At 42.4% G+C, this 19,324-nt stretch overlaps 2 protein-coding genes across 2 annotated transcripts; both read left to right on the plus strand.

Annotated features, from left to right (window-relative positions):
* The first annotated feature begins 3,315 nt into the window (after nt 1–3,315).
* On the plus strand, nt 3,316–5,854 carry LOC104163112 (leukocyte cell-derived chemotaxin-2-like). The gene is made up of 4 exons (XM_009702002.1): nt 3,316–3,367; nt 4,789–4,885; nt 5,021–5,166; nt 5,688–5,854. The coding sequence occupies exons 1-4, from the start codon at nt 3,316–3,318 to the stop codon at nt 5,852–5,854; spliced, it is 462 nt and encodes a 153-aa protein (XP_009700304.1).
* Nucleotides 5,855–12,082: 6,228 nt separating this feature from the next.
* On the plus strand, nt 12,083–16,876 carry LOC104155747 (myeloid protein 1-like). The gene is made up of 7 exons (XM_009702000.1): nt 12,083–12,170; nt 12,659–12,791; nt 13,698–13,849; nt 14,385–14,555; nt 15,365–15,479; nt 16,050–16,201; nt 16,639–16,876. Exons 1-7 carry the CDS (start codon nt 12,125–12,127, stop codon nt 16,827–16,829), a joined length of 960 nt encoding a protein of 319 aa, XP_009700302.1. The 5' UTR covers nt 12,083–12,124; the 3' UTR covers nt 16,830–16,876.
* Nucleotides 16,877–19,324: the final 2,448 nt, after the last annotated feature.

The raw sequence follows: 19,324 nt of genomic DNA on the forward strand, positions 1-19,324 counted from the left end.
AACAGAAAGGAGACTATTACGGCTATTTGCATCCCTTCTGTAACAGAGATAAAAACCTCCTATTGCTAAGTGACAGGCTGAGCCAAACACTTCTTCTTTAATGAAAACTTTATTAGATCCCAGCACGGTTACAATTTTGGAAATTGCTTTGAGTGAGTTTGATGAGTTTTGCAGCTAGGATTTAATGTCATTGTCTTTTAAATTTAATCTTATTTGAATTACATTTGATTTGATTGTGCTGTGGTGCTTAATTGCATATTGAGTAGTTTACCATTTTGCTACTTCTTCACCCCTTTGCAAACAAGACACCCACCTCACCCAGTGCTACCCCTAAAGGCAGCACAGTAGGTATTCCTAAACCACAGGGTATCCTGCAAAACCTACAAAGCTGCAGCATTTAGGCTTTTTTTTTATTTTTTTCCCCTTGAGACATACCTGCTACCTAAGCTCTGCAGCTACTGCCACTTCCCCCACACATATTTTACCTCTGTTTCTCAGTGGCTCCCAGCACCATGTGAGATGAGGAAAAGCCCTCACTTACCTCCCACAGGGTTTCCCCATCTCCTCCCCAACGAAGGAGCCCTTCATTGCCTGCATCACCCAGGCTCTGCCCTTAGTTTTGCTCCTCTTGTCCTGCTTTAACTTTTTCACGCACCTGCCATCAATGTAAAATTAAGTAACTGCCAATCGCTGCCATCCTTCTGCAACCGGGTTTTCTGCAAAGAAAAAAGCCAAACTTTGGCTACAGCTAGCAACAGGGAAAATGTGAAGAAATTGGTAGGTTACGTGCATTGCTTCAGTCCTCGGAGTGTTGTTCAGACGCAGAATAAGGCTGTAACCCCCATGAAATGTAGCGTGGTGGGCGCAGAGAAGATGAACGAAACATCTGCTGCTCTTGGACATTTCACACAAAATCTACATTAATTATTCTTTACCTCCCTGATCTTTATCTCAGGGTATAACATAAAATGTCAGCAAATAATTTAGTCTTTACCATGTTTAATTCATCAAATTAACTCTGTAAAACCTTTTCAACTCGGTTAGAAAAATCAAAGCTAAAAATGTCACGGAGGGGTGGAGGGAGCCATGCTTTGCAGACCTTTGCAGTCTAGGGCAGCAGGGCAACAGATTATTAAAAGACCCTGGCGAAACCAATATGCAACCTGGGAATCCAGATTTCCAAAAAGCTCTTATCCCCAATTTCCCAGTGTGACACAAGAGGAGGTGCACATTTTCTACAGTCTGCATGGCCAAGTGTGTTGGTGACACCACTAATTTAGGACATGGGCAGAAGATAGCTGTTGTGGCTGCTCTCTTGTGGGTCAGAGAACTATCAGAGATGGCATGGGCCGATGGCCAAGGGACCTTACTGTTGTGTTTGAGGAATGCCCTTGGAGCTGGTGGGTTTTCCCGTTGCATCTCACCATGGTACGTTCAGCTCTGTGCAACTTGAAACTGAGAAAGTATCTAGCCTGCAGGATATTTATTAGTAACAGAACTAGGAAAAAAAGTGCATTTTCTGAGCTTCTGAGGAAATGCACACAATTACTTCGTTCATTCTTTTCTCCTCTTTGATCTTGATCAGTAGGTCTCTAACAAAATTAGTTATTAACAAAATGAATTTAAGATAATGCAATTTTATCTGGATTGGTTTAGCTGAGCCCTGGGCACAAGAAGTATTGCGCAGAGAGCTAGGTACTGTCATTTTTTTCCCCTACATACTCTGTCTAAACATACTGTTTCAAAGTGTTACTGTCAAATAGATTTTTCCCCTCTCTACATATAACATCTGATGAACGGGAGAACAGTAAATCAGGAGCGTTTCTTCTGGAGACAAAAATCATGCAGGGATTCAAATGGGAGTGCGGGGTACGGGAAGGCAGGAGCAGGTTTAAAACCCCTCGTGCAGTGGGACCAGCACAACTCTCCTCCTGCTCTTGTTGATTTGCAGTGGGTTGTCTGGAGCTGCAGCATCTCACATGGTTTCCACCAGGCAAAGAAGCCCACTCCAGCCAGGCGTCAGCTGGGCTCAGGTGTTGGCTCTGTGCAAGCCGAGCTATGACCCTGTCACTGTTTCTGTTTGACAGACCTAAGTGACATACTTGGATGACACTTTGCTGGGAGAAGGGGAAAGGAGAAGGCAGCACGTGTATCTTGAAGCCATCCCAATGGGATCACTTTCTTTTCCCATGAAATACAACTTCTGTTCAGCGGCATCCACCGGTAGCTGATGTTTCCAACTCCAGCAAAGATAGGGTTTGAATTTTGTGCAGCAGAACTGCTCTTGGTTCTGTTTTGGGATGTAAGGCCAGTCTTCACCCATCTAGTGCCATGAAAGAGAAACAGCAAGGGCACAGCCTCCTGGCTGAGAGCCCTGACCCGGAGCCATATCTAACCTGGGCTCTCAATTTTTAATTAGGCAGAGAAACAAAATGGTCAGTGGCTCCCGGTGGCACAAACCGGGCGGCCAAAGAGCCGAGAAGACAAACAACTTTCAGCTCCTGGCTGTAAACCAGGGCATTGCATTCCCTCCCTTCCCAGAAACAGCACTCGAGGTGGCCTTGTGCGTGCTCCAATGTTCTCTTCGTCTTCAATTTCCTGTAATTTTGCTCAGCCACAATATTATAGTGTTTATAACATTTTCTGTTCAGGCACAGTGAAGATTGTAAACATGTGTCTTTCCCACTGTGAATGCTGAAGATTCAGCAGCAGCAACATGGCAATATCTGGGATGCACTAATGAAGCCAGCTAATAAAAATGGGGTGCAAAGCTCTCATTTCATGGGTCACCTAATCAATTTTTCCAGCATGAGGCTGGGTGTGATGCGTGGCACAGAGCTGTATCTACCTGGCTGAATTTCTTTCCTTGAAGCAACAGCCATGGTGGGAGGGCAAGGTATCCATCTGACCAGATATTTTTTTAAGTTTATTTAAAGTCTTTTCCCCTTCTCCACTGAAGTTATCTTGCTAAACTTCACGATTGCACAACAGGCAGGAATAGTTAGAAATTGTCCTTAAAATTTGGGTTTAATGTTCATGGTTTCATTGTAAACAAACCCAAAAAAACCCATGTAGCTGCTATTGCTAAATAGGTTGGAGCCTCTGCACTACCAATTAGCTAGGCTGGTGGTACAACTCGAGGGCTGCTGTCAGTTCTTGCTGTTGGCCTGAATCTGCAAGCAAAAGAGCTGAGGCCACATAAATTTTCTGATTGGCTGGAAAAATTTGGATACAGCCTCTCTTGAGGTGTATAAATAGAAAGCAAAGTATTTTAGACCTTTCACTTTGAAAGCAGAGCTCTGAAGGCACGTGAAAATGCACAGAGTCACAGCCATCATCCTCGTCCTCGCAATTGCAGTCTCCAGTGGTGAGTTAGCTGAATTTTAGCAAACATTGCTTATCATAACCTGCCTTCTTTTTCTTTCTTCTTCCTTTTTTTTTTTTCTTCTTTGATGAAATGTATCTGTAAGGATTTAGGAACTGATTTATTCTCTGCCATTTTTTGCTGTTGAAAATAAGCCCTCTCCCACTGCATGGAGTCCTCCATGGAAAAACCCTTTTTAGATATGATAAAGAGTTGTGGCAAAATTTTGTTGGAGTAATAATGTTGATTGAATAAGAAAGATTCAGCTGAGGCATATCAATTACTAACAGCATGCATGTTTTCTTAAAAGCCTTTTACTTAAAGATCAGCCAGCCGAGCATAGAGTGTTCCCAGAGATGTTTCTGTGTTTAATGTCACCACCTTTGATTTCACCAAGAATACACAATTCATTAAAATAAATGAAGACTACCTAGAACAAAGGGCTGTTTTGCTTGAGGAAGGCATTAGAGATTTCCTGCACTCTTTTAGCACCAGACTTTCAGTGCCAGCACATCATTTCCCCTGTTTGCCTGTACTCCCAGAGCCCAACGGGGATGGTGCCTGCTCAAGAAACGAATAAACCTCAACTCGTTCCTTCTGGCTAGACCAGCCCCATTCTTGCTAAAACATCCCATGCGAGACCCCAGCAGTTTGGGGGGAAACAGGGCTGTTAGAGGCTTGTAGAAGGTACCAAGTCAGGGGTTGCCTTTCCCTCCCTTCTCCCTGATCAATGTCTTCCCTCTCTCAGACATCACTGAGGCCGTAGGATCCGCCTGCGTTTGGGTTTGGCTCTGGGTGATGATAGCTGCAGTCTGGAATAAAAAAAATATGAGGATGTTAGCCTACTGGCTACCACTTTGAAACAGTAATTTAGAAACACTGGGAGATAGGAAACGCAATTAGTAAAAGATAGATGACAGCTTCTATTTTTGACTGGATGCCACATTAGGAATGGACCTGGCAGGGCTCTCTCAGGGCTCTGTTTTTCACAGTGACAGTTCAGTATCCCAAGCTCCTGGGTGGTTCAGGGCACCTTCCAGGCAGAGACATCGGGTAGCTCCAGCCCCACGCCTGCCATGGGAACGCAGCACAGCTCATCTGCCCTGGGGCAATGGGAGCGGAGTGGGGCACTCCATGGTGTCCCCGCCAGAGCTATTTGTTCTGCATTTTTGCTTTGAAGTCGCTGCTTTTAGGTACCCTGAAACATCACTGGACAAAGCATAAACCAAAAAAATTCTGTTTCATTGCATCCCTAAAATTAACTTGCATTAAAAGATAAACAACTTTCTAGTTCCCTGAAGCCTGATCCATGGGTACAGCAAAATCCAAAGGGACCTTGCTATTGAGTAAACAACATGGGCTGGGAAATCCCTTTTCTAGCTTGTGGGTTTCATCTTCTGTTTTTCTCTTTTCTTGTTTTCTAGCTGCTGCAGAAAAATGGGCAAGAATCTGCTCAAGTCACCCCACAAACGAAATCAGAGGTTGCGATGCCCAGGGCTGCGGTGGATATAACAACCCCAGGTCCTACGCTGGGATAATGGGAGATGGCTGCACTTGAAACTTTCTTAAAATAGAAATAAGCATGAAAAAATGGGCAAGAGGAGGGTTTCTAGGTGGCACCACAGGCTAACCCACCTTGCTCTTCTTCTTCTTCAGAGGAGGGAGGAAGCACAGGGGAGTGGATGTGTTGTGCGAGGACGGCTCGGTGGTGTACGCACCCTTCCTGGCGAAGATCGACAGACAAACCAAGCCCTACGGAAACGGCAATGCCATCGACAACGGAGTCCAGCTTTCAGGATCAGGTACCAGAGCTGAAAGACGTGCATCTTGCAAAGCCTGATTGCAAAATGCTCCGATTCATTTATAGAGCTTTAAACTGAGCCAAAAATCATTAATCCACCCCAAACTGAAGGGTGCTTGCATGTGACTCCAAGTGAAAACTGCAATTTTGAAATCCAGGTTCTGCTAATGCAGGAAAATTGATTGGAAGTATTGCAGCATTCACCTGTATTTAAAAAGTCAAAGGATGAAGCTGGCCCCTTTGCACATTTTGAATAATTAAGGGAACAGCCTCTGACTTGCTTGTGCAGTTTAACCCACCTTAACCCCCTTCCCCACCATCCATGTTAATTTTTTTCTTTTCCCATTCACTCTTCTTGATGCTACAGGAGCATCACAGCATTTTCTGTCACTCCTCCTGCTGCTGAATCTCTTATCATTTTATTGTCATTTGTATTTTGCTACTGAATGCTATGACTGTGCCAGGCTTTAAAATAATTTCATAGGAGCAATTTTCCCCCTGTTCTCTCTTCCCTGTTAACAGGATTCTGCATTAAGATGTTTTACATCAAACCCGTCAAGTACAGCGGCCTCGTCAAGAAGGGAGAGAAAATTGGCGTCATGCTGCCTATGCAAAGGGTCTACCAGGGAATTATGTCCCATGTCCATATCCAGAACTGTGACTTAACAGATCCCACTCCCAACCTGTAAATGGGAGGCTGCACGTCAGGGGCAAAACCTTTAGCCCCCCATTTGAGTAATCATTAAATTACTCGGGCATAAGTAGTCACTCTAGTAAAGTGGAAGCCACTGAGCCTCAAACAGTGGTTCCACCTAAAAAGTATCCCTGAACAAAATGCTGGTGGTTATGTGAACATAAACACTCAGAGTAAGGTATAACACATGCTTTAAAGCTGTTATCGTATCCTGCACATCACTGCAGTCGGAGATGAAGGCTGAAGCGGTGGGGAACGGACGAGTGGCTGGGAGGCGATGGATCCTCGATGCTCGGCAGCACCGCAGTGAGCCGTGCTGCAGCTCACTCCTCTTGGACTTTTCTGCTCTCTTTGCAGCCAAACATGAAGATTTCTTCAGAAAGCCAGAAATTTCACTTGTGCTTGAATATGGAAAATCACATTATTAAAGGGCTGCTTCACTACAAATTGCTTTGAATTTCTTTGGTGTTGTCACAGAGTGTGGGCTGGGTTCTGCTTTTTTAATGCAGCTGGGGAGAAAAAACCTGGATAAAGCTGAAACCCAAATCTTTCCTGGGACTCATCGCCAAAACCATAAAACAACAATAATGAAGTAATGCATTCCTTTTCCCCAGACTCCTGCTTCAGGATTGCCTTGGCACACCCAGGTGTATTTTTGTCCAAGTGAAGCATTTCTTTCCATTAGTAAATCAGCTGAAGACTTTCCTGGGACAACAAGCTCTTGTTAACAGGACAGAGCTTTTCAGGCCATGGCTACCAACCTGCTACTGGGAGTCTCAAGGGCTAAAGTGCTCTACAAGTGCCGCAGGCTCACGTATTTACTAACGCAACTGCAGCCTCGGATAAGCAGGGAAGCTGCTTCAGTGAGAGCTGCGAATGTCCTGACAACAGATTGATTTCTTCTAAGAAACTACAGAAGGATATTTGCTACATCTGTGAAAAATACTTAACCTGCTGTGTCCCATTCACCTTCCTCAGGAACCACTTTAATTTTGCTATGAATGAAAAATCAGCACGTCCATATAGATATACAGCTCAAACCTGCAGGGCAGATAGCAGACACTGAAGGCGAGTCAATACATTTGACTTTGCTGGGAAAAAAGCCTTGTCCTTATAGTGAAAGCAGAAACATTTCAGCAAAAGTCCCTAGTGTTCTCCAGTTTTGACCAATTTTTAAAATTTTTGTCATGAAATTGGTTGCCCGCAGATAAGAAGGACTCCCACCTAAGTTTCACTTGGTTAAAATTCCAGGTTTTAACCCAGTTATCAACTTCTCCCATTTGAAAAGGGAAGGTCCCAACCAAGCCCCCGCTTCTCCATGCAAATCCTAACGAAAGACTGAGCTGACCTTGCTGACTGAGCAGGGCTCTGAGCCTCCATCTGGCTTTGCTCCTCTACAAGTGATATTTTCACCTGTACATTAATGGCAACAGCTCAGCACTTTCCTGGTGTGTCCCCGCAGACTGGTTTCACAAACCTTTTCAGGCAGCTATTATTTAATCTGAGTTTTTCCAGCAGCGCAAGGAGGTGATTGCTTTGGTGCAGGGATGCGGGATGCTCCTGCAGGTGCCTGAGAGAGGCACAGGGCAAACGCTAAAACTCCAGTTTTAGCTGGGGCTGTCACCCAGCAGCGAGGAAGAAAAAGTAAATAACATTTTCTATTTCAGGTCACAGAGCAGTTGGGGCACACAGTATCAGTAAATCCAGCTTTATCTTTTTGGTCTAGTAAGACAGTAACAGGCTGTAGAGGAAGGGAAAGTACAATTTGTAGCTGACTCTGGGAAGGAAATAAAGGGCTGGGTAAAATAGAGAGTTCTAGAAGTATTCAAGGTGATGGGAAAGGGTGCTGGGAGAAGTAACAGGGGCAACCAGGCTTTTCAGGAAAGAGTTATCAAACTCGGGCCATGCAGAATTGCTTTGTTTCTGCAGCAGTTCTGCAGGGATGCTTTTCCTTGCTATCCCTTTTATTTTATAAGTTTGTACCACAAGGTCCCAGACTAACTGCCTAAAGCTGCAACCCAAATCTACACTGCACCCTTCTGTTTCCCCAAGCATTAAAGGGCTTTTGGAGGATTCAGCCAGAGCTTTGTCCTCTCCGTGAGATAGGACATAGGTAGCAAGATGATTTTATTTTGTGTTTCTCAAGCCTCTTCGTTAAAACCTGCCTCACTCAGGCTTAGCATGTATATTAACAAAGGCAAAATAAATTCGAGATGGAGTCTTCAGTCAGGATTGTGCACCAGCACAACTCCAGCTCGTACGTACGGAAGAAGAAAGGCACCACACTGGGATCTCCTACAGCCTGCTATCCACCAAATGACATGCCCAGCCATGCCTTTTGGCTGATCAGCTAGCACAACCTGCTGATTTTCCAGCGATACTACAGTATAAGCCGTGTACACAAAGCTTAATTAATCATTGAGGCAAAATTCCTCTTCTCTCAGCCTTGTCAGCGATCAGAAGCCTCCATAAGTAGCGAGGGCAATTTGATTTATGTAGTGCCAGCTGGATTTTCACCATGAAATCCTGTGCTGCTAATTGCACAAGTAAATTCTACAATTAATTTTTAAAACATGTTTCATTTTATAATGATTAGCACAAAGAGTATTAATCATTTTTCAGAGAAACAGCTTTTAAAGTTCTTTAATAACGTATTGTACGCAGATCAGCTGGGAGGTGAGCACTCGGCACTGAGTTGTTCCCACACTGAACCCGCCGGGCTAGCCAAGAAGGACAAAGCCAATTGCTCTGTAAGATACATCTAGGAAGAGGATTTACCTTCTCGATTGCCTGCAAACAAGCCTGGCAAACCTACAGTTATGACACTGTAACATTACCAAGAAATAAGATGTGCAGCTCTCATTTATCCAATTCACTGGGGCTGCAACCCCACAGAGGTTGCAAAGAGGAAGGACTTTATGGAGCAAATCATCAGTTTGTGGACGTTGGTTGAATCCTACTGAGCTGAAACGTGTGTAAAGGAAACGATGGAGAAACCAGCTCTCACTTGTGGGCAACCAAAGGAGGATGGCAGCACAGCTGGAGGGAAACCGCAGACCTTGGCTGGGGGGTTGGATTTGCTCCGGCTTTGCATTTGGTCCTGGCTTCTGCTGATGTTTCTGCTCAAAGGGTCCACTACCATTGCTCAGGTGCATCTCACATTTTTCCTTCAAAATCCTTCTTCCATCATTCTACCACCTGACTTTTCTTATTAAGAGATAATGTTAAGATAATTAAAATGTTAAGAGGGACTAATCTAACGTTTGCAAGGTTTATGGACATATGCATGGCAGGCACCATCTATCCAAAAGCCCTGGTACCTGGCAGTGAACCCTCCTGAAACATGACATGATTTACACAGCAGAGTTACAGTATCTTGGGAAAGACTGCATAGTGAAGCACAGATTTCTCCTGGACAGCATCAGGCTTAACTCATTCCCAGCCTGTTGATATCAGCCCAAACACTCGATTTGCCCACTGCACTCTTGCTCAGTCCATGAGAAGACCTCGAAGGGACTTACTAGGGAGGAGTAACTAACCAGGGGAGTTACTACTGACATAAAAGGGGTAAAACGGGGAACTCGCACCATTCATGCGAGAGAAAGAAGCCCGCATGTCCCAAGGCAGCCCACCTGCTCTCGGCGTGCTCCTCGCCGCCCTGCACGCTGGCTCCTCTCCATCTCCTTGCCTGCTCCCCACCGCAGAGAAGGAAATGGAGCAACTGCAGCTCCCAGGGGCCGTGCAACGCCGGCTGGTTGTTCCATATCCTTCTGTTAGTCTGTGCTAAGCGGCCGATTTGTGTCTTGCACAACTGCACCTACCAACTGTTATATTAACATCTCCATTGCCCAACACAGGAATCCCACCAACTTCAGTTCGGTTTCCTCATGCCCAAGGTGAGAGGTCTGCACCTTCCAGCTCACCCAGGAAAGATGGGGAACGCACTGAGAAATCTCAACTGTGGTATCATACACTTGAGAACTGTTTTATTAAGAATACTTTACCAGAAGTGTTTTAGAAAGAACAGAGCAAGATACAATGCTGTTTCTCTTATGGAGAAAATATAAAAAATGCACACAGCTACAAGCAATTTGGAGTCAGCTTTGTAACACAAATGAGATGGGGAAAAAAAATTGCAAAGAATGGGTAGCTTAGAGCCATTTTACAAAGTACCAGACTGCAAAATAGGACTCAGAGAAAAGATTCTTCAGTGTCTGTGCACCCATAACACAGTTGTACTACTCTCCTCCTGCCTACCAGCTTGGCTGGCTTTACACTCAGCCTTTCCTTCACAAGACTTTGTAGAGTGGATTAAGGTGCTGCAATTCCTTCCTTGGTAAAATCAGGAGCATGTGAGTTCACAAAAGACTATAAAAATTGTTCGCTTTTCAAAGCAGGTCTGCCCCACGTAAAATTTCTATAATGAGATACTTAAAACTCTGCTAGTGCAAAGTGGCAGTCAGGAATAAATCAGAAAGAAAATCTGGTTGAGAGAGATCATTATTGCAGAAATCCCACCAGAGACCCCCTCAACTGGGAATGGCCAGGCACCATCCAAATAGTCTTAAATGGTTTTGTTTCCAGTAGGAAAAAAAGCCTACAGCAGCTAGTATCAAGCTAGCCAAGCTCAGAAATACTTTACTACTTTGATGCTATGAAATCTTCATTGACAGATGCCACCCATACCACACCTCCCTTGCTGATTCTCTCCGCTAAGGAGAGCTGAGAGGGTTTGCGGAGAGCTTGTGTCAAACGAAGGTGAATAACCCTGGAAAGCTGGGAAGAATATTACACAGGCTCTCCCACCTTGTCGCAACAAAGGCTGTCTCTGGCAAGGGTCACACAAACCCACATACCCCATCTTTCACTTCAGGGGTAAGCAGCATCCCCAAATCCTGAATACCCACTGAGAGCTCTTACCAGCACCTTCTGTCATTTGGAAGCCTAGAATCCATTATATTGAGCAAATTAGAACCAAAAGCCCCACCAAAACTACACTGAGGGGACATAACGTTTATATAAATATTTGTTTGGTGGCTACAAGTGTGAAAAACAGCAGTTCTTTCTGGCAGGATGGAGGAGAAAGTAGCAGGGGTAAAATCAGCAAAGCCACTTGTAATAAACCCATGGAGGGTTAAATATGAGCTATAAAAGAATCTTGGAGCCACAAGTGAAAAATTTGTCTCCAGCTACCTGTTCTGGGGAGATTTTCAGAAAACACAACGCACAGATGCTCTTTGCAAACTAGAAGTGAGGCAGAGACATCCGTTTCTTCTCTGAATAAAACCTGCAGCACTTCCAGAGGTTTCTGTAACTTGGAATATCAGATTATGTGAAAGTGCCATGGCTCATCTAAATTTCATATTAACTAAGACGCATCTGTAGCGAAAAATCTAATGCTTTTCTGTAAGTGATGCAGAAAAATCAAACTGAAGGATTGAAATTGACACTAAGGAGCCTGCTAAATAGTACAAGAGCTGAAAACAAGCAGGTAGTAAATGAGTAATTTTAAAACCTAGGATTTTTTATCTCCATGTCAGTTATGCCATGCAACTTGGGTTTGCAACTGTTTGTTTCAGAACTTGAAGATGTTTTGATAAAAATTTAGATGTCAAAAGCCAGGGTTTCAGTGAAAAGACTTCATGGATTTAAGTCCAGGCTAGGTGATCATTTCAGCTGAACAGGAAAAAAGACATGTTTCCATGCATCTGTATTTCTTAGCCTAAGTGAATACTCATGGCACACCAAACGTTACACCTTCACATGTTTTCTGTCACCGTTTGAAAGCTCTGATGGGCACAAACACCTGGGGAGGAGGTACCAGACTGAGCAGCAAAGGACAAACTGGTTACAACCACCATGGAGCTTTGCTCATCTTTTCCCTCAATGCTCTGAACCATATTCTTGGTTCCTACCATTTCTGGCCTAAGTGTGCTCTTGCTTCAGGAGGGGGAAAAAAAGGTGTTAAGAAACGGTTCAACCAGAGCTTCCTGAAATGTGGGATTGTTCGTTTCCATCTGTTACTGTGTGCTAAGAGACCAATTATTTTATCCGTCTTTCCCAACCAGCTCTAACAACTGTTAGAGTTTGCAGACATCCTCCGCGCCTAATATGGCAACACCACCTGCCCAGAGCTGTAATACTTTGCTGAAGACTAATTGGCCAAGACAACAGACTTGGGCTTTCAAAAACACATAAATAGCCCAGGCAGCTACTGCTCAACGTCTTTGATTCGATCAAAGAACGCCGGTGAAACAGCCACAAAATGTCAGCGCTCAGTCTGATCGCTCTGGTCAGCTTGGTGTCCACTGGTGAGTTGAGATTGCCTTATTGTACTTGGGCTTGACTGCTTTTAGCAGACACTAACAAATCAGTGAAATTCGCTCAGACATAATGCTAAGTTTTTTTCAATCTAGTTTTATGAAGAATTATGGTAATGCGCACAGTTATGACTATAAAATATGGAATTAGGTGTGTATTTAGAGTCATTTATTGAAGCATTTAGAGGTTTCATGAAGAAAGTGAAAGTAGTTTGACTTATTTCACAAAGTAATATTAAAAATAATTATCTATAGCTTTGTTTTAGTGTAGGTACCTTAAAATAAGACCTCAAGAAAAAGGTATCAAATCTATATAGCAGGTTGTACAATGTTCTTTTACCTATAGCTTCTGAAATTATAAACTCCCATGAGCTCACGTCTTCCACTTTACACACCCTATTTTACACCGTAACACTTTCTGTTGTACCGTACTAAGAACACGATTGAATTTTACTCATTTTCCTCTTTTGCATGTGAAGTTTTTGCCAACCAGTTGGACGCACACCCACCCCAACAACAACACAGACACTGGGCGCAGATCTGCAGCGGGAATCCCATCAACAAAATCCGGGGCTGTGATAGATACGGCTGTGGCCATTTCGGTGCTGACAGGTAATGCAAGGGGGCATCGGGAGTCTGGAGCAGCAGGGTTCGCCGTTGCTTTCCCAGATGAAATGTTCACATGGGAGAGAGAGTAGAGTTTAACCAGAGTCGACACTTGGAATGAGAGAAGTCTGTTGTCTGCAAGGCCCGTTACTCATTTTTGGGTCGTTACTTGGCAATCTCGCTGAAGTGCAGTAATACCACTGCTGCTAACTGATGGGTGGGGGAAGAAGCAAGACCATTATATGAATTAGCAGCCAGAGTAAAGGAAATGGAGAGCATTTCAAAGATTTGTGTCATTTGTTCTTGTTGCTTATAGACCAGATACTTAACTAACATTCAGCAAGAGCTTACAGGAAATGAAGCAGATTAATTTACACATGCTAAAAGTCTGCCAGCATCATTGTCTTTAAGTAGGCACCTCATAACAGAACAGGTTATATTTCCCTGAAAAATGCTTTTATATGTAGAATGACTCCTGCCTTCTCTGCATTTTCCTGTCATCTCCTCTCCCCTGGTGCTCTAAGAGGTGTATTCTCATCATGCATGCATAGAAATTTCAAATTTCTAAATGAAAAAATGTCAAACTTAAGATTCTATTTTAGACCGACACAGATGTATTTTGGTGTAGAACAGGGGTACTTTTCTATAACAGCTTGAAATACCACATGAACTTGGGAAAATTAAAAATACGCTTCAAATTTGAAATCTCATCCCCCCTTTAAAGAAGGTCAGAGCAATACAGACATTTTGCAATAAAAAACATGGATCAAAGCCACCAATTTCTTTCCAGTTTCATTGCCGATGCAAAAAATTTTGTTAGACAATCTTCGGATATCATACTGTGTTAACTGCTCTATCTACACATAATGTTACGCCTAAGAGACTTCTCTTATTACATATTTACGTTTTCAGGCACAGCGGTAAAGGAAAGCATGTGGGCGTGGATGTCATCTGTGCCGACGGTGCAACAGTGTACGCTCCTTTTAGCGGCCAGCTCTCTGGACCCATTCGATTCTTTCATAATGGAAACGCCATTGATGATGGAGTCCAAATCAGGGGATCAGGTAAGTAATCGCAGCAGATACATTGTGAGGCATGCACAAGCAAGCAGTTTCTTTACTTGAGGAAGGTTTCTGTGGCTCTTCAATTCAAGCAAAGCGTTGATTAACCTTACACCCTCTCTAGTTCCTACATTGAAGCACCACTAGACCGTCGCCAAGAAATATCAGAAATCAGCACCAGCAGGATGTAGTCCTTTTCCTGTGCTTTTTTTGGAGAGGAGGGAAGAAGGTTGAAAAACAGGTAGCAGAAAAACAACAACCCCAAATGAAAAAGAAAAAAAGGAAACAGTAAAAATAAAGTATCAGAAATATACCCTCCATTTTGCTCAGAGGACATTTTCCTGTCCCTGTTTTCCAACTCCCTTTTTTCCATAACAATCCAAGTAATTTTGATTTCAGTATTGTTGGTACCTTGACTACATTTCTGCCTCACCATTACAGTATCCAGTAAGAGGCTAGCACGGAAGGTTTCTTGCGCGCCCCAAGAACAGATGCAGCTGATGTTTCCTGACCTTGCTTCCTCTCCCATCTCTTCCAGGTTACTGTGTAAAGCTCGTCTGTATTCACCCCATCCGGTACCACGGCCAAATCCAGAGAGGGCAACAACTTGGGAGAATGCTGCCAATGCAAAGAGTATTTCCTGGCATTATCTCTCACATCCATGTTGAGAACTGCGACCACTCTGATCCTACTCAGCTACTTACGCCTGGTAAAAAAAAAAAAAAACAAACAAAAACAAAAAACAAAAACAAAAAAAACCCAAAAAACCCACAAAACTCTACCCAGAATAAGTAGTATAATGAAAATTAAGTTATTAATTAATTTGAAATAAGGAAAACAATAGCACATAGCAATAGTCCCCTGTGGCTTAGGTTCTCCCTGACAGCAACATCCAAAGGGAAGAAAATGTTATAAATACAGCAAACAGGACTGTATACAGTTACAGGAAGGAGAATGTATCAGCTTAACAAGTTGTATTTGTTGTCCCCCTACATGACACAGCAGCATCAAGTCTCAGCAATAAACTGAGTCAGACCTCTCTTCTGTTTTTATGGTTTTAACTACCAGCAATATTTTCAGTACTGCATCTTAGCACACTTTGGGATGATTCTTTGTAAATACAAATACCATGTTGGTAGTAATGGAGAGGAGGACTTCAGGAGTCCAGTCCCATCAGCCTGGCCACAGAATAAGAAATAAAACTGAGTCTTTTCCCATCTCTCAGATTACACTCTAGGAACCATGATACTTTTTAAAAAAATTTTATCTTTAAAGCATGTTCTTTGTATGAGATAACCATAATCTAGAAATATTATAATCCAGTCTTAGGTGTACGTGCTATTTACATTTCCTAAAGGATGACAAATCTTGTGCACAAAATGCCCAACTACATGCTTGGGATGTAATTCCAGTACATTCCTACCCAACTAAAATTAAAACATAGTAGTTACAAACATACAACACTTACAATAGAACCTAAAAGTTAACTTCGACATGCTGTGTTTCTGTATTTCAAAGTTGTTCCACCATTCCCACAACAAGACACACGCTGGGCAACAGTGTGCGCCGGGAATCCTACAAATGAGATAAGAGGCTGCGATAGGTACGGCTGCGGATACTACGGAGCTCCAAGGTACTATATAATTGGAACATTTGGGGTTTTATTGCTCCTCCACTGAAATAGTTGAACTCTGTTTAAGCCACTTAAGAATTAGAGCTTTGAAGGTTTAGGTTGGACACGAGGAAACATTTTCACTACAGGGGTAATGCAGCACCAGAACAGGCTGCCTACATTGTTCATAAAACCTTTGTGCTTGGAGGATTTTATGACTTGGACTAAGCCGTGCCTGACCTGACGTGGTGTTGGGAAGAGTCTTGACTCAAGTGGAAGGTTGGACTTGATGTCCTCCACAGGTACCTGCCAACCAACATTTCTGCAACTCTACAGTTCTATTTAAAGGCTTGCAAGAAAGGCATTTTTTTTCCTCCAATTTGCAAAACTGCAACTCTTAACAGCTCATGAACCCTACATGGCATTACATCACGTACACCAAAAAATTACAGATTCTTCAGCCAGTCAACTGTGTCAATACTGTTTCAGTACTAACAACCCATTTCCAGATCTTGCAGTGTGCTACCTGATCTATCTCTATATAACGTTAGGCCTGACAACAGACTTTTTTAATTGTGTATTTGTTTTCAGACAAAATGGTAAAGGAAAGCATGTGGGCGTGGATGTCATCTGTGCTGATGGACAAACCGTGTATGCTCCCTTTTCTGGCCAGCTCTCTGGACCCATTAAATTCTTCCACAATGGAAATGCCATTGATGATGGAGTCCAAATCAGTGGATCAGGTAAATAGCTATTTTTCATTTAATATTCTTTGTCTTGAGGTCATATAGGATGTACTACATTGCAGCTAGCGAAGTAATTAAACAAGATGCAAGTTCTGAAACACTGCATCTTCTATCCATTTACATGCAGAATTTTTTGCTCATATTTTAGAACGCAAATAATTGAGTTCTATAGAATGTCTTCAAGCTCTTCTCTTTATTAAAGCAGGAATTCCCACCTCCTCCCTGCCTCCCATCTCCTCTCCTCCACCAAGCCAACAACTCCAACCACTATCTCTACTTTTTTGACCATAGTGTCTTTGCTATTTTATTATTTCCACTATTGCTTTCTCAGTGGAAAGGATGAGAGAAAACTTTCCTATTTCTGAAACAGAGCTAGTGCAGAAGAACAAATGCTTCATCAGTTCTGATGTCTTCCCTCCTCTTGTTTTCACCAGGCTTCTGTGTAAAACTACTCTGCATCCATCCCATCAGATACAACGGTAGAATTTCTAAGGGACAAGTCCTTGGGAAAATGTTGCCAATGCAAAGAGTATTTCCTGGAATCACATCTCATATTCACGTTGAGAACTGTGATCGCTCAGATCCTACTAGCAATCTCCAAAGGGGGAAAGGGCAAAGAGTGTGAAATGGAATTGTAGTAAATTCCAAATAAATTCATCTCAGCATCCAAAAGTTGTTTTTTCTTCTCATGCACAACAACAATTTATATTACTACTGATTCAATACTTTGAGCCTTGCATAATATTGCAAGGTGTTAACATTAATCTATGTTCCAGGTACCAATTAGGTACTTGTTTTTTAGTACCTGTAATTGTTGTGAACATTGTATCTTAGGCTAACTGATGAACTTTACTACACCTTGGCAAACAAGATTACTTTAGGTTTTGAAGGCACTTGAACTGAGGAAAACAAGAGGGAAAATTTATTCAAACACTCCACAAGGCAGAAAAGATGCTGTTTGGAGTTGTCATGCCAGAACTGGTGTCTCTATTGGATGGCAAAAGGGACTCCACACAAGGAAAAAAAGATTCGAGCTTTTGTTGTAATTTGCATTTGCAAGAGAATCAGGAAATTAGCAATGACTAATTATAAGCTTTCTCAGAGTCTGAAAAAACAGCGAGCACAAAAACCAGCTCAGTCCCTCGTGTGGCAGAAAAGGTGCATTACTGTTAGCTTCGCACTGTAACGTGGACTTTTTAGTGACCCTACAAATCTCCTTAGCATATCAGGTGTAAATCCTGTACTTTGAGCGTTTTAGTGACTCTAACAAACTGTATCATTGCCTTATATGCTTTAGAGACGGGGTTTTAGAAGGCCTTTGCAGGGCAGTAAAGCTAGGAAAAGCCAATAAAAATTGACAAAACTTGCCTTAGCTAGGATAAGGCAGAGCTCTGAAGTACAGGCTACTCAAGGGATAGGAGGAAGTACAGGCAGCAGGCAGCTATCTACAGGTTCTTCACAAATGCAACACCCTCCACTGCACTCATTCAGAAAGACCTACTTAAGAAGGAAGAGAAAAAAATAATGCTGCTTTTACACAGGGCAGTGTTTTGACACTCCTCCCCAAAGCACAATGTATATACCATAGCACCAACACATGACACTAAACAAATCTAACACTAAAACTACGAAATTCAATATTAACCTAGTCAGAAGTTACCTTTCAAGTAAAATTAGCTTCCCACACTACCAGTGAAGAATCAGTATTTCACGTTGAGACTAATGTATCAATTTTGTTGGCATTTACTTATAAACTCAAGTATCAATTGGTCTTACCCGTTAAGATCAGTCAGCAGAGCGAATGCACAAAAAAATTACTGCATCAAAAACCACTTTAATGTACGCAGGTCCATTTTTCTAGAAGCTTGGAGCTGGAGCAAGCTAACACTCATGGCTTCACAGAAAAGCTGCTTTAGTAAGAAGGACAGAGAAAGGGACAATATTCAAAGAAGGGTCTTAACAGTTTCCTCCTGAACTATATTTCTCTATATATAGCCACTAGTGTTTGATACTTCATTAATGTTGTTATGCTGGCTAGAGAGACATGAAGGACTCTAGGACTTGCCAACTATCTGCAAGATTTGTCCACATACCGTTTTACAGTTTTAGCACGTCAAAAATCCTCAAGTTTGAGGCACGAACTTGAAGCGACTATGGCTGATCTGCTATAACCCAAGAGTTAAACATTTCAACTGCCTCTCCCCAGGTTTGTCAAGTATACAGTTTCTAATAGGACAGAACCCTGCCTAACAGGAGGACGTGGTGCAACAGATGGATACGAGTCTAGTATCAGTGCACGTGTTAGATCACTTTATTATGTTTACATTTAAAGCAAACCACACATCTAAACCAATTTCAGTCTTTTGGTTAAAAGACAATTATAATCCCTTTGCTAATGGAAGCAAGTGCTCGTGTAACAGGTGCTAGTAGCCAGAGTCAGATGTTTCTTGGCTGTGCAACAGGCAGTAATGCATTACTGATTCAGACAGGCATTGTATGTTATCTTAAACCCTTTAGCTTGCAACTGGGAACAAGTCTGTAAAAGATGATGGTGGTTTCACCCTTTAGCTGTTACTTTTGCAGTAAAGAAGTATAAGTGTGGAAGAAACTGACATTTTATCTGATGTGACAAATACCACCAACAAATCAAATGTAGACTTCTCATTATAAATAGGAAGACAGAACAACTACAGCATGAAAATAATTACAGCAAAATTTGTATACAATGTATTTCAGTTCACACTGTGCAAAAATGTCAGCACAAAAATACATACTCTAATTCACATCAACTCACCATTGCTGTCCCTTTTAAAGAACATAAAGAAATAAAATCTGCTTCCTCAAAAATCAATTAATAGCAACAAGTATTAAACAGTCCTGAATTAAAAAGTTTCAGGATCGCTTCTAGCAACCCTTACTCTAGAAATCAGGGCTTACAGCACAGCCCTGCGAGACACAGGGAAGATTACTACAGGCCATTTTGGTCTCTAATTGGCAAACAAATTATTTTAAGTGCTCTAAATCCCTGATTACAGATAGAAAATTATCAAAGACAACTGTACTCCATTTCATCCTTCCTTCTCACTAGCCACATCTATGGAATCCTTCTTATCTCGTAAT

This window comes from Cariama cristata, unplaced genomic scaffold, assembly GCF_000690535.1.
Source record: "Cariama cristata isolate BGI_N322 unplaced genomic scaffold, ASM69053v1 scaffold10056, whole genome shotgun sequence".
Taxonomy (NCBI): domain Eukaryota; kingdom Metazoa; phylum Chordata; class Aves; order Cariamiformes; family Cariamidae; genus Cariama; species Cariama cristata.

What these genes read in the sequence shown, in the direction of transcription:
- LOC104163112 (XM_009702002.1), top strand. Translation starts at nt 3,316, where the DNA reads ATGCACAGAGTCACAGCCATCATCCTCGTCCTCGCAATTGCAGTCTCC. An exon ending in CGCAATTGCAGTCTCCAGTG is followed by an intron (nt 3,368 to 4,788) that starts GTGAGTTAGCTG and finishes CTTGTTTTCTAG; the next exon opens with CTGCTGCAGAAAAATGGGCA. An exon ending in GGTGGATATAACAACCCCAG is followed by an intron (nt 4,886 to 5,020) that starts GTCCTACGCTGG and finishes CTTCTTCTTCAG; the next exon opens with AGGAGGGAGGAAGCACAGGG.
- LOC104155747 (XM_009702000.1), top strand. Translation starts at nt 12,125, where the DNA reads ATGTCAGCGCTCAGTCTGATCGCTCTGGTCAGCTTGGTGTCCACTG. An exon ending in TACTCAGCTACTTACGCCTG is followed by an intron (nt 14,556 to 15,364) that starts GTAAAAAAAAAA and finishes TGTATTTCAAAG; the next exon opens with TTGTTCCACCATTCCCACAA. An exon ending in GGATACTACGGAGCTCCAAG is followed by an intron (nt 15,480 to 16,049) that starts GTACTATATAAT and finishes ATTTGTTTTCAG; the next exon opens with ACAAAATGGTAAAGGAAAGC.